The sequence below is a fragment of the Oncorhynchus masou genome, chromosome 30 (assembly GCF_036934945.1).
Source record: "Oncorhynchus masou masou isolate Uvic2021 chromosome 30, UVic_Omas_1.1, whole genome shotgun sequence".
Classification (NCBI taxonomy): Eukaryota; Metazoa; Chordata; class Actinopteri; order Salmoniformes; family Salmonidae; genus Oncorhynchus; species Oncorhynchus masou.
In genome coordinates this window covers 46,517,923-46,540,169 of record NC_088241.1, presented here as the reverse complement: position 1 = coordinate 46,540,169, position 22,247 = coordinate 46,517,923, and the positions used below count along the sequence as shown (strand labels likewise).

Sequence of the window (22,247 nt, the reverse complement as noted above, 5' to 3'; positions counted from 1 at the left end):
CTGCGTTGCATTAGTGCGTGGCGCTACCTCCCCTTTGTGAGTGGTGTAATGCTCGTCGCTGGTACGTGCTCTGCCTGCAAGACAGGAATCCGCTCAGTGTCTGTATGCATGACATCGCTGCTGAGCCGAAGCACAGCCACAGCCAGATCCACCTAGGAGAGAGAGGGAGGGGAGTCCGACAGACAGACCTGTGGCGATCAGCTGGCTGGATGTGTGTTATTCGTGCAGTGGTGTCCTTACCAGCTCCATGAAAGGTATGGCTGTAACCTTGCGATTAACGCACGAATTTGCACACACTTGACACGCAGCCTACAATCTATGTGCATACACCTGTGAGCTATAATAGGCTGTATTTGTAAAGCGTAATGATGTATTACATTGTATAATGGAGTCTGAAGCTAAATAATTCCTGTGCGATGTGGAGCCTGGTTATTCTGCACTAGCAGCAATCTATTCTGGATGAGATGAGTCATATTGTCTAACCTCGATTGGCGGGATTATTTTTCTAACATTAGGAATACATGGTTTACTGTGAATTATTTTTAGCATATAGTAAATTGTTTAGTAGTAATAGTTCTACAGGTTAATAAATAGCACATTTTACGAGAAGATATTTCAAAGTCACCAAAGGACATATTGTGACATGCTAGTGCCGTTCAAAAATGTTGAATGTGTAGATTATACTGTATTTCACAAAACATGTCATAGGTTAGATAATTTAAAATAGTATGATCTCTATATGATAAGATTACAAAATATGGTGACATATTTTGAGAATTATTTTTTTTATAACCTGAAAGCAACCTATAGCCGACTATATTAATGTAATGTCATGTTGTAGTTGGTAGTCTAGTAGGTTAATATAATTTTAACATGAATTAGACAACATATTATATTTTTTGGCCGGTTAGACATACAGTACATCAACTACATATATTAGATTCCACCCCGATTTATCTAATCTGATTTATCTAATTTGATTGCATCTACAATTTGCAGGCAGTTAGATAATTTAATATAACCAATTAAGGTCCCCAAGCTTTGCATCATCATAATGTGTTGCCAGTATTAAAATGTCCAGACCACCAAAGAAGCAACAATCAGCATCCCAAACTAATAACACTCTGCAATGAATGTCTCCAATGTGACTGTGCTTGGCCTAACAAGCTGTTGCTGCATCCTGCAGAGTAAAAGGGAGGAATTCCTTCTTGATAGGCTAGGGAGCCAGGCAGCTGGGTGGATAGATGTTACCGAGGGTACTTCCTCTCTTCTGGTCAGAGAGCAAGCAAACCGCAGTTGACACAGTTGGAGGCAATGTACTACACAGTGAATATTCAGTGTACTTTTACTCTTATAATGGAAAGTTATAGCCAGACACCATCGATCTCTATGCTCAAATCAAGTACTGTACATAACTAACGGACCATATTCCACCATCCTAGAACCTGAGGCGTCCTCCTAAAGGACAGGAGAGGTCTGGAGCCTAAGGATGGACACCATCTCCATGCTGGGCAGCGGCTGCAGCAGCCCGGCTTACACCGACACCGCCCACCCTACCACCCCCTCCCTGTTCCTCCCCAACGGGGTAAGGAAGAATGGCCCCAGGGACCCTCCTCCCCACGGCCCCCTCCCCAAGCCTGTCGTAGCCATCCTGGGCTCGGGTGACTTCTCCAAGTGCCTGACCATCCGTCTGCTCCGCTGTGGCTTCCAGGTGGTGGTGGGGAGCCGCCAACCCAAACGTGCCGCTGAGTTCTTCCCTCATGTTGTTGATGTGACCCACCATGAAGACGCTGTGGGTAAAGCTTCTGTGGTTTTCCTCGCTATCCGCAGGGAGCATTATTCTGTTCTCTGGGACCTCAAGCATCTGCTGGCAGGGAAGGTGTGTGTGTTTGTGTGTGTGTGTCAGGGGATTGGGTTGTGAGCAAAAAGACACATTTCCATTCTTCTTCTTCTTCTAAGGTTCTGGTGGACGTGAGCAACAACCGCCGTGTGAACCAGTACCCTGAGTCCAACGCTGAGTACCTGGCCTCCCTGCTCCCAGACTCTACAGTTGTGAAGGGCTTTAATGTCATATCTGCCTGGGCTATGCAGTCTGGACCCAAAGATGCCAGCAGGCAGGTAAGATGGAAGATGAGGTCTGTGTCCCAAATGGCTCCCTGTGTCCCATAGGGCTCCTCTCAAAAGTAGTGAAGTATTTAGGGAAAAGGGTGCCATTTGGGACACACAAAGGTTAATTTCAGGAGTTACTTATTCAGAATTAATTCAGGATCAAACACTGTCCCACTCTTTAACTCATTGCACAGTTAGTCATTCATTTCTAACTTATAAATATTGTATTGCATAAACCACGCAGAACGACTTAGGACTAAATTAGTATTTTTACATGAATAGAATGTCTCCCCTTGTACAGACTTGTTGCAGGTAACAAACCACTCAGTCTATTAAAGTTGGACCCAGAGCTGAATCTGCTGAAATAACATTGTTGGCAGCCAAGGCAGTATAGATGTTGACCTGTCTGTCTAGCATGGTTCCAGATCTCTTACCGCTGTGGTGCCGAACTGGCAAGACCGCACAAACAGATCTGGAACCAAGTTAGGCTAACATCCGTCTACAGAGAAATTAAATGGCAGCATCAGACTCTGCAACAGGATCAGCCAAATGGCTGCTGATAGTCTCTAAGCATTCATTGTCCTAAACACTTGTTTGTTGTGATCTTTTGGACAGCAGCTACTTCTCCCTACATCATTCTCAGTTGTTCAATGTCAGTTGTTACAAACCATTGTTGTTGACACCATCTGATTGGCTGACCTTTCAAAGAGGTGCACTGACATTCTCCTCAATACATACCCTCCCCCTACGGCATGATGATGTCATATGTGGGGGACAGATCAAACACGATTATGACATATCACATCTCAGGGTAAAGTCACTGCACCCTCGTCTTTATTCCTATGATATCCTCACTAGAAGGAGTGTAAGGCAGGCTACTGAGCTGGTTAAAGCATTAACAGTCTGGTCTGTGCTTGCCTGGGAGGGAGACTAATTCCTCCAAATATTATGCAAGGCTTATAGTGAAACTCTACAACTGAGAAGAACATTTTACGCTGCCATCCTTCTTCAAATAAAACCATTCTAGTCACACACACACACACACACACACACACACACACACACACACACACACACACACACACACACACACACACACACACACACACACACACACACACACACACACACACACAGTAAATGCACACAGTAAATTAAATTAACACAATTGGGACAATGAAAAAAACAAGCTCAATATTATAACCCAGGGAATCAGATTGCGTTTGTCTCAGTCACAAGGGGTAGAAACAACCACAACCATGTTTTCCTTTAACATAATTATATCTGCTAATTATTTGTTATTTCATGCCTATGATTGACAAGGTAAGCCTTCCGTGAGGTTGTTTAGAAAAAAATGTACACATTACATCACATTCACAATACATGCAATGCACATTGACCATGTCATACATATTAGATTGACTGACTGATTGACTACCTTGATTTATTATTGCTTGATTACCCATTCCTCAAGGTGTACATCTGCAGTAACTCTGTAGAGGGCAGACAGCAGATCATGGAGCTGACCAGGCAGCTCAACTTCACCCCAGTGGACATGGGAGCCCTCTCCTCCTCCAGAGAGATTGAGAACATGCCCCTGCGCCTTTTCCCCGACTGGAAAGGCCCCGTGCTAGCCACTGTGGCTCTCTCCATCTTCTTCTTCGCCTATTCCTTTGTCCGGGACATCATCCACCCGTATGTGAAGAGCAAGCAGAGTGACTTCTATAAGATCCCTATAGAGATGGTGAATAGGACTCTGCCCACAGTGGCCATAACACTACTCGCTCTAGTCTACCTGGCGGGCCAGCTAGCCGCGGTCCACCAGCTGTACTATAGGACTAAGTACAGGAGGTTCCCTCACTGGCTGGAGGGCTGGCTACAGAGCAGGAAGCAGCTGGGGCTCCTGAGCTTCTTCCTGGGGTGTGTCCACGTTCTCTACAGCCTCTGTCTCCCCATGAGGAGGTCAGAGAGATACCTGCTCCTCAACATGGCCTACCAACAGGTGGGTGATGGACAGAGGGAGGGTGTGTGTGTGTGTGTGTCAAATCAATTAACATTTTATTGATCGTATACACATGAAATGCTTGTGTTCCTCGCAACAACAGTGCAGTAATATCGAACAATACACTCTAAAAGTAAAATAATATAATTCTGAAATATGGAAATATTAGGACGAGCAATGTCTGAGCCCAGAGTATAAATATATATATACTGTGTGTATATATATATATATATACAGCACCAGTCAAATGTTTGGACACACCTACTCATTCAAGGGTTTTTCTTTATTTATTTTTTTACAATTTTCTACATTGTAGAATAATAGTGAAGACATCACAACTATGAAATAACACATGGAATAATGTAGTAACCAAAAAAGTCTAAAACAAAATGTATTTCAATTAACAGGTGTGCCTCGTTAAAAGTTAATTTGTGGAATTGCTTTCCTTCTTAATGCATTTCAGCCAATCAGTTGTGTTGTGACAAGGTAAGGGTTGTAGATAGAAGATAGGCCTATTTGGTAAAAGTCCTAGTCCATATTATGGCAAGAACAGCTCAAATAAGCAAAGAGAAACAACAGTCCATCATTACTTTAAGACATGAATGTCAGTCAATCTGGAAAATGTCAAGAACTTTTAAAGTTTCTTCAAGTGCAGTCGCAAAAACCATGAAGCGCTATGATGAAACTGGCTCTCATGAGGACCGCCACAGGATTTGGAAGACCCAGAGTTACCTCTGCTGCAGAGGGTAAGTTCATTAGAGCTAACTGCACCTCAGATTGAATCCCAAATAAATGCTTCACAGAGTTCAAGTAACAGACACATCTCAACATCAACTGTTCAGAGGAGATAGCTCAAATCATGGTTGAATTGCTGCAAAGAAACCACTGCTAAAGCATACCAGTAAGAAGAAGAGCCAAGACGCACGAGCAATGTACATTAGACTGATGGAAATCTGTCCTTTGGTCCAAATTTGAGATTTTTGGATCCAACCACTATGTCTTTGTGAGATGCAGAGTAGGTGAACGGATGATCTCCGCATGTGTGGTTCCCACCGTGAACCATGGAGGAGGAGGTTTGATGGTGTGGGGGTTCTTTGCTGGTGACACTGTCAGTGATTTATTTTGAATTCAAAGCACTCTTAACCATTATGGCTACCACAGTATTCTGCAGCGATACGCCATCCCATCTGGTTTGCGCTTAGTGGGACCATCATTTGTTTTTCAACAGGACAGCGACCCAACACACCTCCAGGCTGTGTAAGGGCTATTTGACCATGAAGGAGAGTGATGGAGTGCTGCATCAGATCTGGCCTCTACAATCACCTGACCTCAACCCAATTAAGATGGTGTGGGATGAGTTGGACCGCAGAGTGAAGAAAAAGCAGCCAACAACTGCTCAGCAGACAGTGGCTTGGGAAAGTATTCACCCCGTTTGGCATTTGTCCAATTTTGTTGCCTAACAACCTGGAATTAAAATATATATTTTTAAGGGTTTGTATCATTTGATTTACACAACATGCCTACTACTTTGAAGATGCAAAATATATTTTATTGTGAAATTAACAAGAAATAAGACAAATAAGACAAAACAAAACTGAAGACTTTAGCGTGCATAACTATTCAATTTTTTCCCATTCTTCAGGTAATTGCTTGAACCACTTCAGGTAATTGGTTGCCCATTCTGAAGGTAATTGGTTGCCCATTCTGAAGGTAATTGGTTGCCCATTCTGAAGGTAATTGGTTGCCCATTCTGAAGGTAATTGGTTGCCCATTCTGAAGGTAATTGGTTGCCCATTCTGAAGGTAATTGGTTGCCCATTCTGAAGGTAATTGGTTGCCCATTCTGAAGGTAATTGCTTGAACCACTTCAGGTAATTGGTTGCCCATTCTGAAGGTAATTGGTTGCCCATTCTTCAGGTAATTGCTTGAACCACTTCAGGTAATTGGTTGCCCATTCTGAAGGTAATTGGTTGCCCATTCTTCAGGTAATTGGTTGCCCATTCTTCAGGTAATTGGTTGCCCATTCTTCAGGTAATTGGTTGCCCATTCTTCAGGTAATTGGTTGCCCATTCTTCAGGTAATTGGTTGCCCATTCTTCAGGTAATTGGTTGCCCATTCTGAAGGTAATTGGTTGCCCATTCTGAAGGTAATTGCTTGAACCACTTCAGGTAATTGGTTGCCCATTCTGAAGGTAATTGGTTGCCCATTCTGAAGGTAATTGGTTGCCCATTCTGAAGGTAATTGCTTGCACCACTTCAGGTAATTGGTTGCCCATTCTGAAGGTAATTGCTTGCACCAGATCTTATTTAGGGGCTTCATAGAAAGGGGCTCTCACCACTTTTACACACCACTTTTCCGTTTTTTATATTTAAAAAACAAAAATGTAAACAAGTAATTTTTAAAATTTCACTTCACCAATTTTGACTATTTTGTGTATGTCCATTACAAGAAATCCAAATAAAAATCTATTTCAATTACATTTTGCAATGCAACAAAATATGAAAATGCCAAGGTGGATGAATACTTTTGTAAGGCACTGTATGTGGGAACTCCTTCAAGACTGTTGGAAAAGCATTCCTCATGAAGCTGGTTGAGAGAATGCCAAGAGTAAAAAAATAAATAAAGAAAAACCCTTGCATGAGTAGGTGTGTCCACACTTTTGACTTGTACTGTATATGTAATGGGATGTGTAGACAATATGGACAGTATATGGATAGAACATTTAGTATATCTGAAGAATAGTGTTTGTGTCAGGTCAAAGACACCCTTCATAAATGCTGTTGTTTATGTAATTGAGGTCTGTCGATGTTTCATCAGATTTAAGTTCACTTTGGAATCGTGAATCAGCAACAATGCAGCAACACTGTAACCGTTATGCAGTTTTATTCTCCTCTATAATTCTAATCTTGAGAGTGACCCACATGGAAGTGATTGGATGTTTGGCCTCAGAGTGACTCATCTATTTGTGCTGTGGCTCCTGAGGCATGGCCATAAACAACACTTACGACAGCCAGCCAGCTGCACTGGGAAGACCACAGAGGGACAAACAGCATGCACATACTGTAGATCCTTCGGTTACCATATAGTACACATCTTCTTCTTCACAAACTAATTGCAATGCTTCTTTTTCTGATGGTGTTTCTTCTTGTTCTTATAAGTGAAACTATAAGCTATGTTCTCATTCAATTGGGTATTGTGAACAACATACATCTTCCAGTATATGTACCGGTTGTACATCCAACATTTATCTACTGATCTGTGTGGCATGCCGTAGTGTGTCATATCTGCATCTTCACCGGTTTAATCTGTTTATTCATTCACGTCCTCCTCTGACCTTCATCTGTCTCTTACTGCAACCCCCTTCCCAGCATCCTTCATTCTCATGCACACACAAACCCTTCTAGCTGTGTGTGTCTGTCGATCCAGGCCACACAATCAGCTGCACTCTCAAGCACATCTCTCGCTGTGTGTTTTGCTTCTCAAACACACCTCTGGCTGTGTGTTTATGTGTGGTGTGTGTGTATGTGTGTGGTGTGTGTGTGTGTGTGTGTGTGAATCCAGGCCACCTCAGCCTGTCCTCTAGTTCAGGCCTGTTACACCCATATGGCCTCTGAGGTGCTCCTGCAGTTGTATTGAAATTGCTTGATATGCCACATGCGGTTTTTCTTTATTTCACCTTGTGTGAGGCACACACACACACACACACACACACAGCCAGTGGACTGTAGAGGCTTTTGTTAATGAATGAACACTGCCAAATTTAGACTGAAAACTAGGTCTCCTCATTTAGATAAATCAGGCAGCAGCATTTTTGAAGGGATGATATTTAATTTTCTTTGTCATTTTTACCCAGGTGTGTGTGTGTGTGTGTGTGTGGTGTTTAAGTGTTTATTTGTGAATACACTATGCTTGTGTGACTTTGTTTTCTATTCATACATTATGTGTTTACTGAACGTATGTGTGTCTGTGTTCTCCTCTCTGCAGGTCCATGCTAACGTGGAGAACTCGTGGAATGAGGAGGAGGTGTGGAGAGTAGAGATGTACCTGTCCTTTGGTATCATGAGCCTCGGGCTCCTTTCTCTCCTGGCCGTCACCTCCATTCCTTCTGTTAACAGCGCCCTCAACTGGAGGGAGTTCAGCTTTATTCAGGTACTCAGACAGACACTGTTGATGATGATGATGATGATAATAATGGTGATGGTGAGGATGAAGATGGTGACGAGGATGATGAACATTCTTATGGAAAGGCCTCTGATTAATAATACTGACTAAGAAATAATAACAAGCTGTCAACCTCTGGGTAAAACATTTGTTTGTTTTCTGAGTAGTCTTCTTCATGTTGTTTGTAATCATGTTCTTACTGTAGATGTAAAAGCTGTGATATAATGTATTGTTGATGCATGCATGTGTTTCTCTCGCTCTCCATCTCCCCAAGTCGACACTGGGTTACATCGCTCTGCTTATCGCTACGTTCCATGCTCTGCTGTTCGGCTGGAAGCGGGCCTTTGAGGAGGAGGCTTACCGTTTCTACCTACCCCCTAACTTCGTGGTGGCCCTGGCCCTGCCCGTGTGTGTCATCCTGGGGAAGGTGTTCCTGCTGATCCCCTGTGTGGGACGGAGGCTCCACAGGATCAAACGGGGAGCTGAGAGCAGCCAGTTGCGCCAGGACCCTGTTGGGGCAGCAGCACACGTCTCACCAGAGAGGGTCACTATCATGTGAATGAATGGGTGGAGGGATGGATAGATGGATTGGCTGGCTGGATGGATGGATGGATGATAGACAGGCAGACATATGACTGGATGGATAAATGAATGAATGAACTTTATTGATCCTCAGAGGAGAAATTGGATTGTGGAACTGGACTGTGAAGCCAGAGTCCTGGGTTGGTTGGGCCACACAACCAGACTGGGCCAGACTGCAGCATAGCCTATCTAGCTATCGATATTCTGCCAGTGCTCTAGCTAGCTACCACTGCCCTGCCAATGATCGATCAGACATATGTCTTTGCTCTTCAGTGACACTTTGATGACACGCTGCCATGACCAACCATACTGTAACATTTCCAACAGCATTTAATGAGCCCCTAGTTCCAGACAATATATATATTAAGGATAATTAGCCTATATGCTATATGCCATTGGATCTGTGGTTCGGTCAGTGCTGCAAAAGGCACAATGTGGTTCTGTGACTTGTCTGAGTATTGTCTGCAAATTGCCAATTTCCTTGTTGTAGAATTATAATAGTCATCATGGAATTATGTTCAGCCCAAGTACCATGTATTTTTAGATATGTACTTTTAGGAATTATGATATATGTGACGATAGTATTATATGTGAAATCAATGTAAGAATGTTGACTGAGAATCACACACTTGAGAAAACATATTTCTATGATCTGTGTCACTGTGTTCAACAGACAGAAAAATGTGCCAAAAAAAAAAAATGTATTTTTTACACAGTCAATAGAAATGATGTAGCAGGTTATTGTTGAATCAAGCTATTTGTTGTCAATTGAAGTCATGTAATTATGGAACAACATTCATGTATACTGTGTGTGTGTATAGATAATGCAGTACTATATGATACACATGCATCCTAAAAATGATCATTTCATGACACTATCCTTGGTATAAAACGTATTTACTAGTAGTCATAATTCACAACCATCAGTAGTGAATAATGTGACAATCCACAAAGACTTGATCCAGATGTTTTTATACTATTGATAAGTTTATTTCCTAGTTCTTCTGCTTGGATTAAGAGAGCCTAGTCAGTAGGAGAACATATCAGCTATCAACATGCCAAACAATCTATCAAATTGTCATCGAGCCTATCCCCCTGTATTAGAGTATGTTGAAAGAGCATGTGTGACAACATGTTTGAAAATACACTGAACAAATATATAAACGCAACATGTAAGGTGTTGGTCCCATGTGTCATGAGCTGAAATAAAAGAGCCCCAAAATGTTCCATATTTCTCTCAAGTTTTGTGCACACATTTTGTTTACATCCCTGTTAGTATTTCTCCTTTGCCAAGATCATCCATCCGCCTGACAGGTGTGGCATATCAAGAAGCTGATTAAACAGCATGATACTTGCACAGGTGCACCTTGTGCTGGGGACAATAAAATGTGCAGTTTTGTCAAACATCTCAATGCCACAGATGTCTCAAGTTTTGAGGGAGCATACAATTGACAAGCTGACCTCAGGAATGTCCACCAGAGATGTTTCTAGAAAATTGAAAATGAATTTAGTTTTAGAGAATTTGGCAGTACGTCCAACGACGGCCTCACGACCGCAGACCACGTGTATAGCATTGTGTGGGCAAAACGTTTTCTGATGTCAAGGTTGTGAACAGAGTGCCCCGTGGTGGCAGTGGGGTTATGGTATGGTTAAGCATAAGCTACGGAAAACATACACAATGGCATTTTATCAATGGCAATTTGAATGCACAGAGATAACATGACGAGATCCAGGGGTGCATCTTCCACTGCGGACAGGGGGGGACATGTCCCCACCACATTCTGAAATTCCATTTTTGTTCTCCCCAGTTTTATCATTGGAATGTGATACAAAACTAGGAAATGTTGTGCCTTAGGACCATGTGGACGCCTCCGAGCAGTCGGGTAGTTGTTTGGAGTGTTTATCTGACAGAAGATAATTTTTTATATATATGTCCCCCCACTTCTAAAACCAATTACGATCCTGACAAGATCCTGAGCCCCATTATCGTGTCATTCATCTGCCGCCATCACCTCATGTTTCAGCATGATAACGCACAGTCCCACGTCGCAAGGATCTGTGCACAATTCCTGGAAGCTGAAAATGTCCTAGTTCTCTGGATCGACTTGACGACAGCGTGTTCCAGTTCCCTCCAATATCCAGCAGAATCACACAGCCATTGAAGCCTCTACCCTTTTTATTCAAGGTATCTGTCACCATCAGATACATATCTGTATTCCCAGTCATGTGAAATCCATAGATCAGGGCCTAATGAATGTATTTCAATAGACTGATTTCCTTATTTGAACTGTAACTCAGTAAAACATTTGAAATTGCTGCACGTTGCATTTATATTTTTGTTCAGTATAAATATGATTTACTGTGTATTTCTCTGTATTCACTGTCTTCTGCCGCGTATTACAGAATGTTGCCGATTGTTTAATATATTGATGAATAACCACCTACTCTGAAGAGAAAAGAGGAGACGGAGAGGAGAGGAGCGCAGAGGAGAGGAGCGCAGAGGAGAGGAGCGTTGCATGCACTCAGGCCAGTACTTCACCTTAACCACTAGGGGTCAGTGCCTAACAACATTGATGGACTTGGTACCTCTCTTATGGATTCCCACCCTCTAAACAAGTTATCTCTAACTGGTTTCTCACAGAAAGCAGTCAATTTATTGATACCAGCTATCCTGTCCCCACTTAAAGCGTCTCGCACACATGCTTGATTCACGCCTGAAAAGCAGCTTATCTTTAGAGGCTGGTAAATTCTGATGGACAGCAGTGGAAAACAAATGCCCCTCTAAAAGCAGCTACGGCTAATGATTGTGATAATATGTTTTGTATGCATGCTATTCATAGCCTGCATCTTAACATAAAGGAATGGTGAATGTAGGTCATGGACCAAGCATATACATGTGTCCCAATGGAACCCTATTCCCTATATAGTGCACACTATTGTTTAATGTGTAATGCACTATAAAGGAAATTGGGTGCCATTTGGGACAAGAACTATATGATTCTGGTCATGGTGTCAAGTACACTTGACCTCAACCCCCTGCTAGCAGTTGTACAAGCCTAAAGTCTACGATCAGAGGCTGTTTGTTTGTAATACCTTCGATCGTCATCATCAACAATTCGACAACCAGCTCTCCAACTCATCCACCACACACCTCCAGTGTTCTCTCAGTCCTAGTGGAGCAGCTCCTCATGTGAAGTGGGCTGGCTGTACGAGACATTGTCATGTCATTGTGCTTTAGCAATACCAGCCCCATAGTGAATGCTACTTTTCTATTTCCATTTGTCCCATAATTCCTCTACAAATAATGAGGACGAGTCTGTGGGTAGAGGACACACACGCACACACACACACACACACACACACACACACACACACACACACACACACACACACACACACTAGAGGAGCCGCACTTCTACAATGTGTCACGATTTGGGAGAGCGGGTTGGATCGAGCGGGTTGCCATGGACACAAATATGCTTCCTGTCGCCGCGCAGAGACGGGGGAAGAGATTAGTCTTAATTAATGCTTGTGATCAACAAACAACAAGAGATGGGCCTCCTCTTATCCTCCGCCGCAGGTTAGCAACACAAACCCCTAATAACGACAATAGTGGGCCCACAATGAAAGCCTGGATGGGTGCTCAACGTTACAATGAAATAACAAGATGCTGCATTTCAATGGAACTCTGAAAACATTTTTTTTTAGATATATATTCTTCTTGCCAAGCCCTAACCCAGGAGTGCGCTAAAAATAGCATACAAGCAGTTTTAATATGAGCTCTGCAGTGCATGGCTTGACTCAAGTCTCGGGCAATTCTACACAATTGAAAGCTAATTTCCTGCAATTCTAGCCATGCTGCCTGGGGCAGCGAGATCATCTAGCAGTTTTAAAGCTAATTTCTTGCAATTCTGCACATTTTGCTATGGCGCACAATGTTTTTAGGCTTAAATTACAGTGCTTTTAAGTAAAATAAAACAACATTTTGGGGGAATACAAGAAAAAATGTAGTATTGATAGAGTACTGTGGTTACAATATCCCTGTGAGCCTCCCGGCCCATGTTGTCCATCTAAGGGGTTAAGAACATACATTGTGGATGAATAATGTTGCATTATATTGCACCCTAAACCCATTCAATGGCTCCCTTGTCCAAAATGTGTTTAATCTGTTGTTGCTAGCAATATTCATACAAAAATCTGTTGTAATTATTATTATGTTTTTTAATAACTATATTGAGATCTGGCCTCTGACCCGAAACCCCTGCCCTAACTAACTGAACAATACTTTTCCCTACTTTTTCCTGATAGCAGGCCCATGATCAAGTGCAATGACAGGAACGTTTGTGGTCAGTACAAAACAAAGGGTTGCATTCTTCTGATACAAACACTGTTTCCCTGGCTGAAGCGGTACCTATTGGACACTTAGCTCAAATGGACGCCATCAATGCCCTGTTGACTGGTCATATTGTGGACTGCCATACCAAATACATTTGCAAAACAATGCAAAACTTTATACTTCATTTTAAATGATCAGACCTTGTGCTTTGTGGATGTTGATTTGCGGTCTTGGACTGCAAACAACTATTTCACTGTAGAGTGACTGTGGGTGGAAGGAGGCTATTCTGAACAGTGGCTCTCTTTATTATCGATGGCTGGCCGTATAGCAGTTCTCACCCACTGTCCACGTAGAAAAGAGAAGGCAGATTATTCCTCTAATTACTTCATTTAGTTACTAAATCTACTATCAGCGTAGTGCCACACATTTTATAGAGCATCTTTGGTATTGTTGTACTCATTCCTCCTCTCTTTCCCTGTCTGTCTCTTTCCCTGTCTGTCTCTTTCTCTCTCTCTCTCTCTCTCTCTCTCTCTCTCTCTCTCTCTCTCTCTCTCTCTCTCTCTCTCTCTCTCCCCCTATCTCTCTCTCCCTTTTTCACTCTCTTTCTCGATCGCCAGATCACTCTTCACAGCCTGACTTCATTTCCCATCTTGTTGAAGTGCGTGGTGAGTCTACAACAACCCCTGCTCCTCTCTGTTTAGCTGTGGGTGGTTGGAGCGTTATTTTTTCACTGTTTCCCTCCCGCTCTCATCACTCACTATGCCATGACACAGTTTGTACCATCAGCCCACACAATGTAGAGGACAGCCTTCCTCCTGTACTCAACTGACAACTCCCTCTTTGTCTTGTTCCTCTGATTTTGTTTTCTAGCTCACACTCATCTTGGCATCCATTATGTCTGTCTGTCACTCTCACGTTGTCTTTCTCAATATTTAACTACTTAAAAAAAACATTTCTCTTCTCTCTACATCTAAACCAACCGTAGTTTGTTGTGCAATTGAGTTCTTGTTACAGCAAACTACATTTAGCGGACCCCACTATACCCCCTCAAGCAGGGGCCATTTTGGCCATGGAGGGTGTTTGTGTTCTGATCTTTTGCCCATCCTCTTAATGAAAATAAAACTGCTTTGCCTAATGTTATGTGCAGATCCATCTTTATCATGCAGGGCATCAAGAAACTTGCCTGCATCCCACTTCTGAACAACTGCCAATAAAGGCAATCAGAGCGTGTAAAGGAGAGGCCCCCGGATACAGAGAGAAAAAGAAAGACAAAGAGATGGAGAGGGAGATGGAGAGGGAGAGGGAGGGAGGGAGGGAGGGAGGGAGGGAGGGAGGGAGGGAGGGAGGGAGGGAGGGAGGGAGGGAGGGAGGGAGGGAGGGAGGGAGAGAGAGAGAGAGAGAGAGAGAGAGAGAGAGAGAGAGAGAGAGAGAGAGAGAGAGAGAGAGAGAGAGAGAGAGAGAGAGAGAGAGAGAGAGAGAGAGAGAGAGAGAGAGAGAGAGAGAGAGAGAGAGAGAGAGAGAGAGAGAGAGAGAGAGAGAGAGAGAGAGAGAGAGAGAGAGGGGGAAAGAGAGAGAGAGAGAGGGGGAAAGAGACAGACAGGGAAAGAGAGGAGGAATGAGTACAACATGCATGTCAAAAACACAGCCTCAGAGAGGGCATCCAAGGGTACATTGTCCCTTCTAGACACAAAAGCATCACTCATGGAAAGTGCGTATTTCAACAATAGACATAGACCTTTGTGCTTTTTGACCCGATAGGCAGTGAGAGTAATAGGAAGCAAAACACCCATTAAAATGTATGCATAGACAATCAAGCATGGAATATTATGGATATCTGTTGGATGTTAATCTTCAAAACAGGATGTTTGTCACTTTGTGACCAAACCATCAGACTATACTGCAGTGGGAGGGAGTGGCATTTGAAAGGCTGTTGCTATGTGTGACAGATTCACTGTGACAGTTGATCAGGCAGAGGAGTGGGAGGGTGGCAGCTGCTCCGAACAGCCTGGTGATGAGTAGGAAGGGCTGACCCCCCTGCTACTGCACTAATTAAGATCTTATGAGGATTATTAAAGTGTGCTTTATGGACGTGAGTCTAATGTGCTCAAAGGTAACACAATATATTTTGTATAGTAGCTTTAGTTTCAACTATGGCTTTTCTTGGTCTATTCACTGTCAAGCCCATTGATGGACGGTGTGATTTTAGGAAGAAGGAAATAAACCGCGGTATGCTACTACTGCTTCACAGCGATTCTTTTCTAAAATATCAAGCATCACGACACTTAGAGAAATGACATACAATCACTTTCTAGCAAATGGTCTCAGTCGAAAGTAATCTGGCTTATATGTTACAGCAGTCAGATACAAATGCGACTCAGCGTTTGTCATTTCTTAGAGCGGTATCTTAACTACTATTTGGCATATGGAGCTGCTGAGTGGAGGCAGCCAGTGTCAGGTCCAACCGACGTACCTCCTGAAGAAAATACAACTGGTGTTTTTATTGGAGCACATCAAAGACTGCCAGTTGAGAAAGGTTTGCATGTGAGGTATTGGTGCCCACGGTAAAAAGCTCCATCAAATCATCACCCTGAAACAGTTCTATTTGTCAAACTGAAAGCTGTGTGTGTGTGTGTGGTTGGTTGGGTGGGTGGGGGGACGGGTGGGTGGGGGGACGGGTGCGTGTTGGGCAGACAAAGAAAGGGAGAGAAAAGCCTACCCCACACACACCTAATATACACAACATGTTTCTAATCACAACCACTAACCCTATAGCATCACCTTCATCCTAATCCCATACCTCAACACTATACTCACCACCAGCTCCTTTCGACAAACCCCAAATGATTTGTCTGTGTCTGGGTTTATCCAGATCGACAGCCAGTGGAGATAATAATTTTACAAAGTCGGCAAACCATATCAGATCCCCAACTAAAAACATGCAAGTTTTGTATTCTGTTATCAAAAGATAAGCAGCTAAATCTATTTCTGCAAGCAAAGAGATGCCCAACGAGGGTTGTTATTCCACTCTGTTTAAGCTCTTGTTAGTTTAGGCATTCTAGCCAGACTTCATCTCACATCTAGATGTGTGTGGTAAGTTTCATTCTCTCTCTCTCTCTCTCTCTCTCTCTCTCTCTCTCTCTCTCTCTCTCTCTCTCTCTCTCTCTGTCTCTCTGTCTCTCTGTCTCTCTGTCTCTCTCTCTCTCTGTCTCTCTGTCTCTCTCTGTCTCTTTGTCTCTCTCTCTCTCTCTCTCTCTCTCTCTCTCTCTCTCTCTCTCTCCCTCCCTCCCTCCCTCCCTCCCTCCCTCTGGGGAACTGTGGGTGGTAGAAATGTTGTTCCGGGCTGTTCTCTTCCTTCTCTCATCAATCGCTGTGCTGTGCCACTCTAACCCAATTTACACCAGCCCACACAAGGAGAAGGACAGGCTCTGCTACTTGCCTGGCAAACTCTTTGCACTCTATCTTGTCCTTTCTCCCTCACAGCATCTCTCTGTTATTCTCTCTCTGTGTCTTTTGGTCTTCCTCTTACCGTCCTTCTCTAACTGTTTGTTCTTTCCTTCTTGGCTGTCTTTTGTCATCCCGATAGAGACCGTTGGACACAACAGTGCGTCATCAGTTTACAACAGCATCAGCCATAACACCTGGGAATTTGTATTATGGGAGTCTTTGGGTTGCAATAAGTGGGAGATACATTAACATAGCAGTTTCTATTTCAACCAGAGAGGGCAGTGCAGTACATCAGTTACTTTCAATGTCACAAAATGCAAGTGTCAATGTTCTACAGACTTGGTTGGTGCTTCTGATGTGGTGGTCAATAGCCCAGTCAGTGAAAACTGACCCTGGTTAGGGTCAATACACCCCAGAGAGTGTTGCTAATTTAGACATGCAGATGTTGGTGGTGGATAGACTAAGCAGGGAAGACAGAGACATCATTTAGGCCCATGACTGGGCTTGGAAGGCTTGGGGAGGAGGGGGTCTGTCTGGAAGCCTCATACGTGTTACTAAGTGAGTCACTTCCCTCCTCAGCCTTATTGACCTTTATGAAAACGTGTAATAAACACCTCAAACACGTCAATAACCACCACATGAGTCACTGTCACTGTTACCAGTTGGGCTCAGACTGGAGAAATGTATTCTGAACTGAATCAGAAAGAGCAGAAGCAAGTGGCTCTGTGTATAACTCAACTAAAGTTGAGTTTAAAGTCCCTTTCTGGTGTATTCAGTTTAATTATTAGACAAGAGAGAGTTCATACTTTCAACTCTTCAAACCCCGCTACGGTCTATTTGGACTGAAGAAACACAACTTGAAATTAGCTGATGCTAGATGGCAATATAAAAAGGTGGTCTCATTTTGGCCAATTCGACTGATGGGCCATGTCTAAAGATTGTTGTGTTTGAACAAAGAAAGAAAGTTTTCTATACTAACAAAATTTTTGTACAGGATATTTCAACTATACCTTAGAAACTAGGGATGTGAGTCTTTCCCTTTCAAGACGATTCAATACGTATCTAGATACATGGGTTCCGATACAATACAGGAATTTGTTTTAGTTTGAAACGATTCGGTTCGAGATGTTTTGATTAGAGAATGATTCGATGTGATTCGGTTAGATGCGACACAATACAATTCTATGCACTAACAATTGTTTCATAAACACATTCATTTTTCATTCTGAGCTGGGCCTGTGAACTGGATCTGTCTGAGCTGACCTGTGTGTGTGTGTGTGTGTGTGTGTGTGTGTGTGTGTGTGTGTGTGTGTGTGTGTGTGTGTGTGTGTGTGTGTGTGTGTGTGTGTGTGTGTGTGTGTGTGTGTGTGTGTGTGCGTGCATGTGCGCGTGTATGGGTGTGTGTGTGTATAAATGGTGTATGTCCGGGGTGGCAGGTAGCCTAGTGGTTAGAGTGTTGGACTAGTAACTGAAAGGTTGCTAGATCGTATCCCTGAGCTGACACGCTAAAAATCTGTTGTTCTGCCCCTGAACAAGGCAGTTAACCCACTGTTCCCCAGTAGGCAGTCATTGTAAATAAGAGTTTGTTCTTAACTGACTTTCCTACCAGTTAATAAAAACAGATATATTATGTAGGCACCCGAGCAGGGCCTTAAGGGAGACGAGGCATCTACCACCAGTACAGCTATCAGATTATGTAGCCTTTTTTTGTCCATTCACTTTGGAACTGAAATCACCATCACCCACTAATTAACTTGTTATTTTTGCAGATTAAATATTTTAGCTAGTAATGTATCAATATGTATTATTTACAAATGAGCTATGACATAGCCAGTGTGGCTTGTTTTGAGCCCTACATTCTTTGTAAAAATAAAATACATTTTTGGTGGGGAGGGCTTGCCTGTTTTGCATGTTATTTTGGCATTAATACGTATCACATATCGGTTTGCAAATAATGTAAGAAATATATATATCATTGAGTTAATAAAGCTGCATAAAAACAGACAGGTGTTTCAGCCTCGCTCAGTGCTTTCTGTGGTGGTAGGGCAGGCCAGCAGAAAATAGGAGCATTGCACTGTGATTGGCTCAGTGTTCTGTCACTCATTGGGACACTACATCACCCGCCTTTAGTCAGGGTAGACATCACTGCACCTGTACATAGCCCATCTGTAAATAGCCCATCCACCTACCTCATCCCCATACTGTATTTATTTATTTATATATGTATTTATCTATTTGCACCCCAGTATCTCCACTTGCACATTCATCTTCTGAACATCTTCTATTCCAATGTTTATTTGCTATATTGTAATTACTTCGCCACCATGGCCTATTTATTGCGTTACCTCCCTTATCCTACCTCATTTGTACACACTGTATATATACTTTTTCTACTGTATTATTGACGGTATGTTTGTTTATTCCATGTTGAACTGCTTTGCTTTATCTTGGCCAGGTCGCAGTTGTAAATGAGAAATTGTTCTCAACTAGCCTACCTGGTGTTAAGGGATTTCTTTTATCAATAATGACTAATTATATTTCAATCAGGGCTGACGAATCAGAATACTATTATGTTACTGTATAGTTGTATGCATTTTATTTTAATCCTCGTACTGAATATAATGTGTGTAATTATAATCTAGAATTAGAACAATGACTGTATGTTCCTTGGTAGAAACTAATGAACTTATTGTCAGACTGGCTAGAATGCTTATCTACACAGGGAGGCTTTGGCTTGGTCATAAATGATCTATACTGGTGGGGGTCGATGTAGGAAGGCTTGAGAACTATACTGCCATTGTACCGGAGTGGAGGAGGAACGGGACAGTTTGAAACCTAATGACGTAACCTAATAACCTGTTGTAAATTGTATCATGTTCAGTACTCTCGAGAATAAACGCTAGTGCTTGATTTTGAGACTGGTCTACGCCCATTTTATGCAAATAAGTTTCTTACAAATCCTTAGAAATGGGCTGAGTGTATTAATTGAATTGGGTAATAAACATATAGGAATTTAATTCCTCTAACACCTGGTTAAATAAAGGTGAAATAAAATAATTAAAAATAAAATAAAATCAAGAATGTGAGCCCTTTGGGTGCTGCCATAGAGTTACATTAGAAGTCCCCTACCAAAAAGGCTCAAGGTCTTTTGACACAGATAAAATGACGTCAATCACGTTATATCTACAGTAGCTTTGATTGGACTTTTACTTTCAAAATCGTAGCTAGCAGTCATCATCATTAATCAACTAGACAATCTACTGGCAAATCCTTTTAAATCCTTGTCATATGAAGAGAAATAATGAAGATAAAATGTATCGGTGCTCATCGGCCATTGGACATAAACATTGCACAACAAGTTGGAAAACACAAATTCAACAATGAGTTGTTTGGAAGGAATCGGTGACAGTGGCAAATCGCAAGCATTGGAAACTGGGAAGTCAGACTGGGAAGATACATTTTGAACAGTCATCCAACTCGGAATTGGAAATCTTTTTCTTTGATGACAAAATTTGACAAACAAAGGACCACCACGCACAACAAGGTGAGTCCAAAAATGTCTTATATCCTGCTGCAGAAATGATGTAATATGCCAGGGAGATATGGTCAGCTATGGTCAGCTATGTTTTGTTTGAACGAATTGAACTGAATGAATTGTTTCGCTGCCGGACAAGGCTCCGCTGATAGCCAAGTGTATAGGTGGTAAGGATTCCCTCCATTGTGCTGGAAATAAATCTCTACTGTCGGGAAAGCTTTATGTTGGCCCTAACACCTCGCAGTGCACCTCGCAAAAGTGATTGCTGTCCTAATTAATATATCAACTTTACCTTGTATATCTAAAAATGCAAAACTACCAAAACTATTGTTGATGCTAAACCTGGACAATCAAAATAAAAGTTATTAATTGTATGCCCTGTTCAGCAGGTATAGCCAGACGAGAGTTGTGGTAACTTATTTTTATTCCGGTAAAACAGCATTTTCAACAGCGGATAAATAACAATAACCTTTCAAATTACACGGGTTATCACTTAACTAATGAAGCCTAATATCACGCAAGTCATTTTAGCATTTGAATGATAAAGGTGCTGTGCAGATGAGCAAAATTAGGAACAGGCCGCCCCCCTTGCGTTGGTCAGTGCGCGAAGCTGGGTACAGTGCAGAGTTTGACTAGGCTACTGCTATTTGCCTGGGGTTATTCGGCATGCCATAATATGGACTTGGTCTTTTACCAAATAGGGCTTTCTTCTGTGTACTACCCTTACCTTTTCACAACACAACCGATTGGCTCAAATGCATTAAGAAGGAAAGAAATTTGACAAATTGACATTTAAAAAGGCACACCTGTTAATTGAAATGCATTCCAGGTGACTACTTCATGAAGCTGGTTGAGAGAATGCCAAGAGTGTGCAAAGCTGTCATCAAGGCAAAGGGTTGCTACTTTCAAGAATTTCAAATATTAACATGACACTTTTTTGGTTACTACATGATTCCATATGTGTTATTTCATAGTTTTGATGTCTTAACTATTATTATACAATGTAGAAAATAGTAAAAAATAATAAGTAGGTGTGTCCAAACTTTTAACGGGTTCTGTAGGTCTTGAATGGCAGGAAGCTTTGATGTATTGTGCCGTATGCACTACCCTCTGTAGCGCCTTATGGTCAGATGCCGAGCAGTAGCCGTACCAGGCGTTGATGCAACCGGTCACGATGCTCTTAATGGTGCAGCTGTATACATTTTTGAAGATCTGGTGACCCATACCAAATCTTTTCAGTCTCCTGAGGGGGAAAAGGTGTTGTCGTGCCCTCTTCACGACTGCCTTGGTGTGTTTGGACCATGACAGTTTGTTGGTGATGTGGACACCAAGGAACTCGAAACTCTCGACACGAACCACTATAGCCCCGTCAATGTTAATGTGGGCCTGTTCGGCCATCCTTTTCCTGTAGTCCACGATCATCTCCTTTGTCTTTCTCACATTGAGGGAGAGGTTGTTGTCCTGGCACCACACTGCCAGGTTTCTGACCTCCTCCATATAGGCTGTCTCATCGTTGTCGGTGATCAGGCGTGATATTAGGCTCCACTGTTGAGTTGTCAGCAAACTTACTTGTTCATATAAGGAACAGTTATAGTTCATATAAGGAAATCAGTCAATGGAAATAAATTCATTAGGTCATAATCTATAGATGTGACATGACTGGGAATACAGATCTGCATCTGATGGTCACAGATACATAAAAAAAGGTAGGGGCGTGGATCAGAAAACCAGTCAGTATCTGGTGTGTCCATCAATTAACTCATGTAGTGCAACACATCTCCTTCGCATAGTTAATCAGGCTGTTGATTTTGGTCTGTGGAATGTTGTCCCACTCCTTTCCAATGACATTTGCTGTATATTGGCGAGAACTGGAACATGCTGTCGTACACATTGATCCAGAGCATCCCAAACGTGCTCAATGGGTGACATGTCTGGTGAGTATGCCGGCCATTGAAGAACTGGGACATTTTCAGCGTCCAGGAATTGTGTACAGATCCTTGAGACATTGGGGCTGTGTATTATCATGTTGAAACAGGCGGTGATGGCAGCGGATGAATGGCACAACAATGGGCCTCAAGA

The 22,247-nt window shown here is 42.5% G+C and overlaps 1 protein-coding gene across 1 annotated transcript; it reads left to right on the top strand.

Annotated features, from left to right (window-relative positions):
- Positions 1-141: 141 nt before the first annotated feature.
- Positions 142-10,073, top strand: LOC135523163 (metalloreductase STEAP2-like). The gene is made up of 6 exons (XM_064949886.1): positions 142-254; positions 1,443-1,879; positions 1,960-2,118; positions 3,584-4,111; positions 8,095-8,259; positions 8,546-10,073. The coding sequence occupies exons 2-6, from the start codon at positions 1,490-1,492 to the stop codon at positions 8,828-8,830; spliced, it is 1,527 nt and encodes a 508-aa protein (XP_064805958.1). The 5' UTR covers positions 142-254; positions 1,443-1,489; the 3' UTR covers positions 8,831-10,073.
- The last annotated feature ends 12,174 nt before the right edge of the window (positions 10,074-22,247 follow it).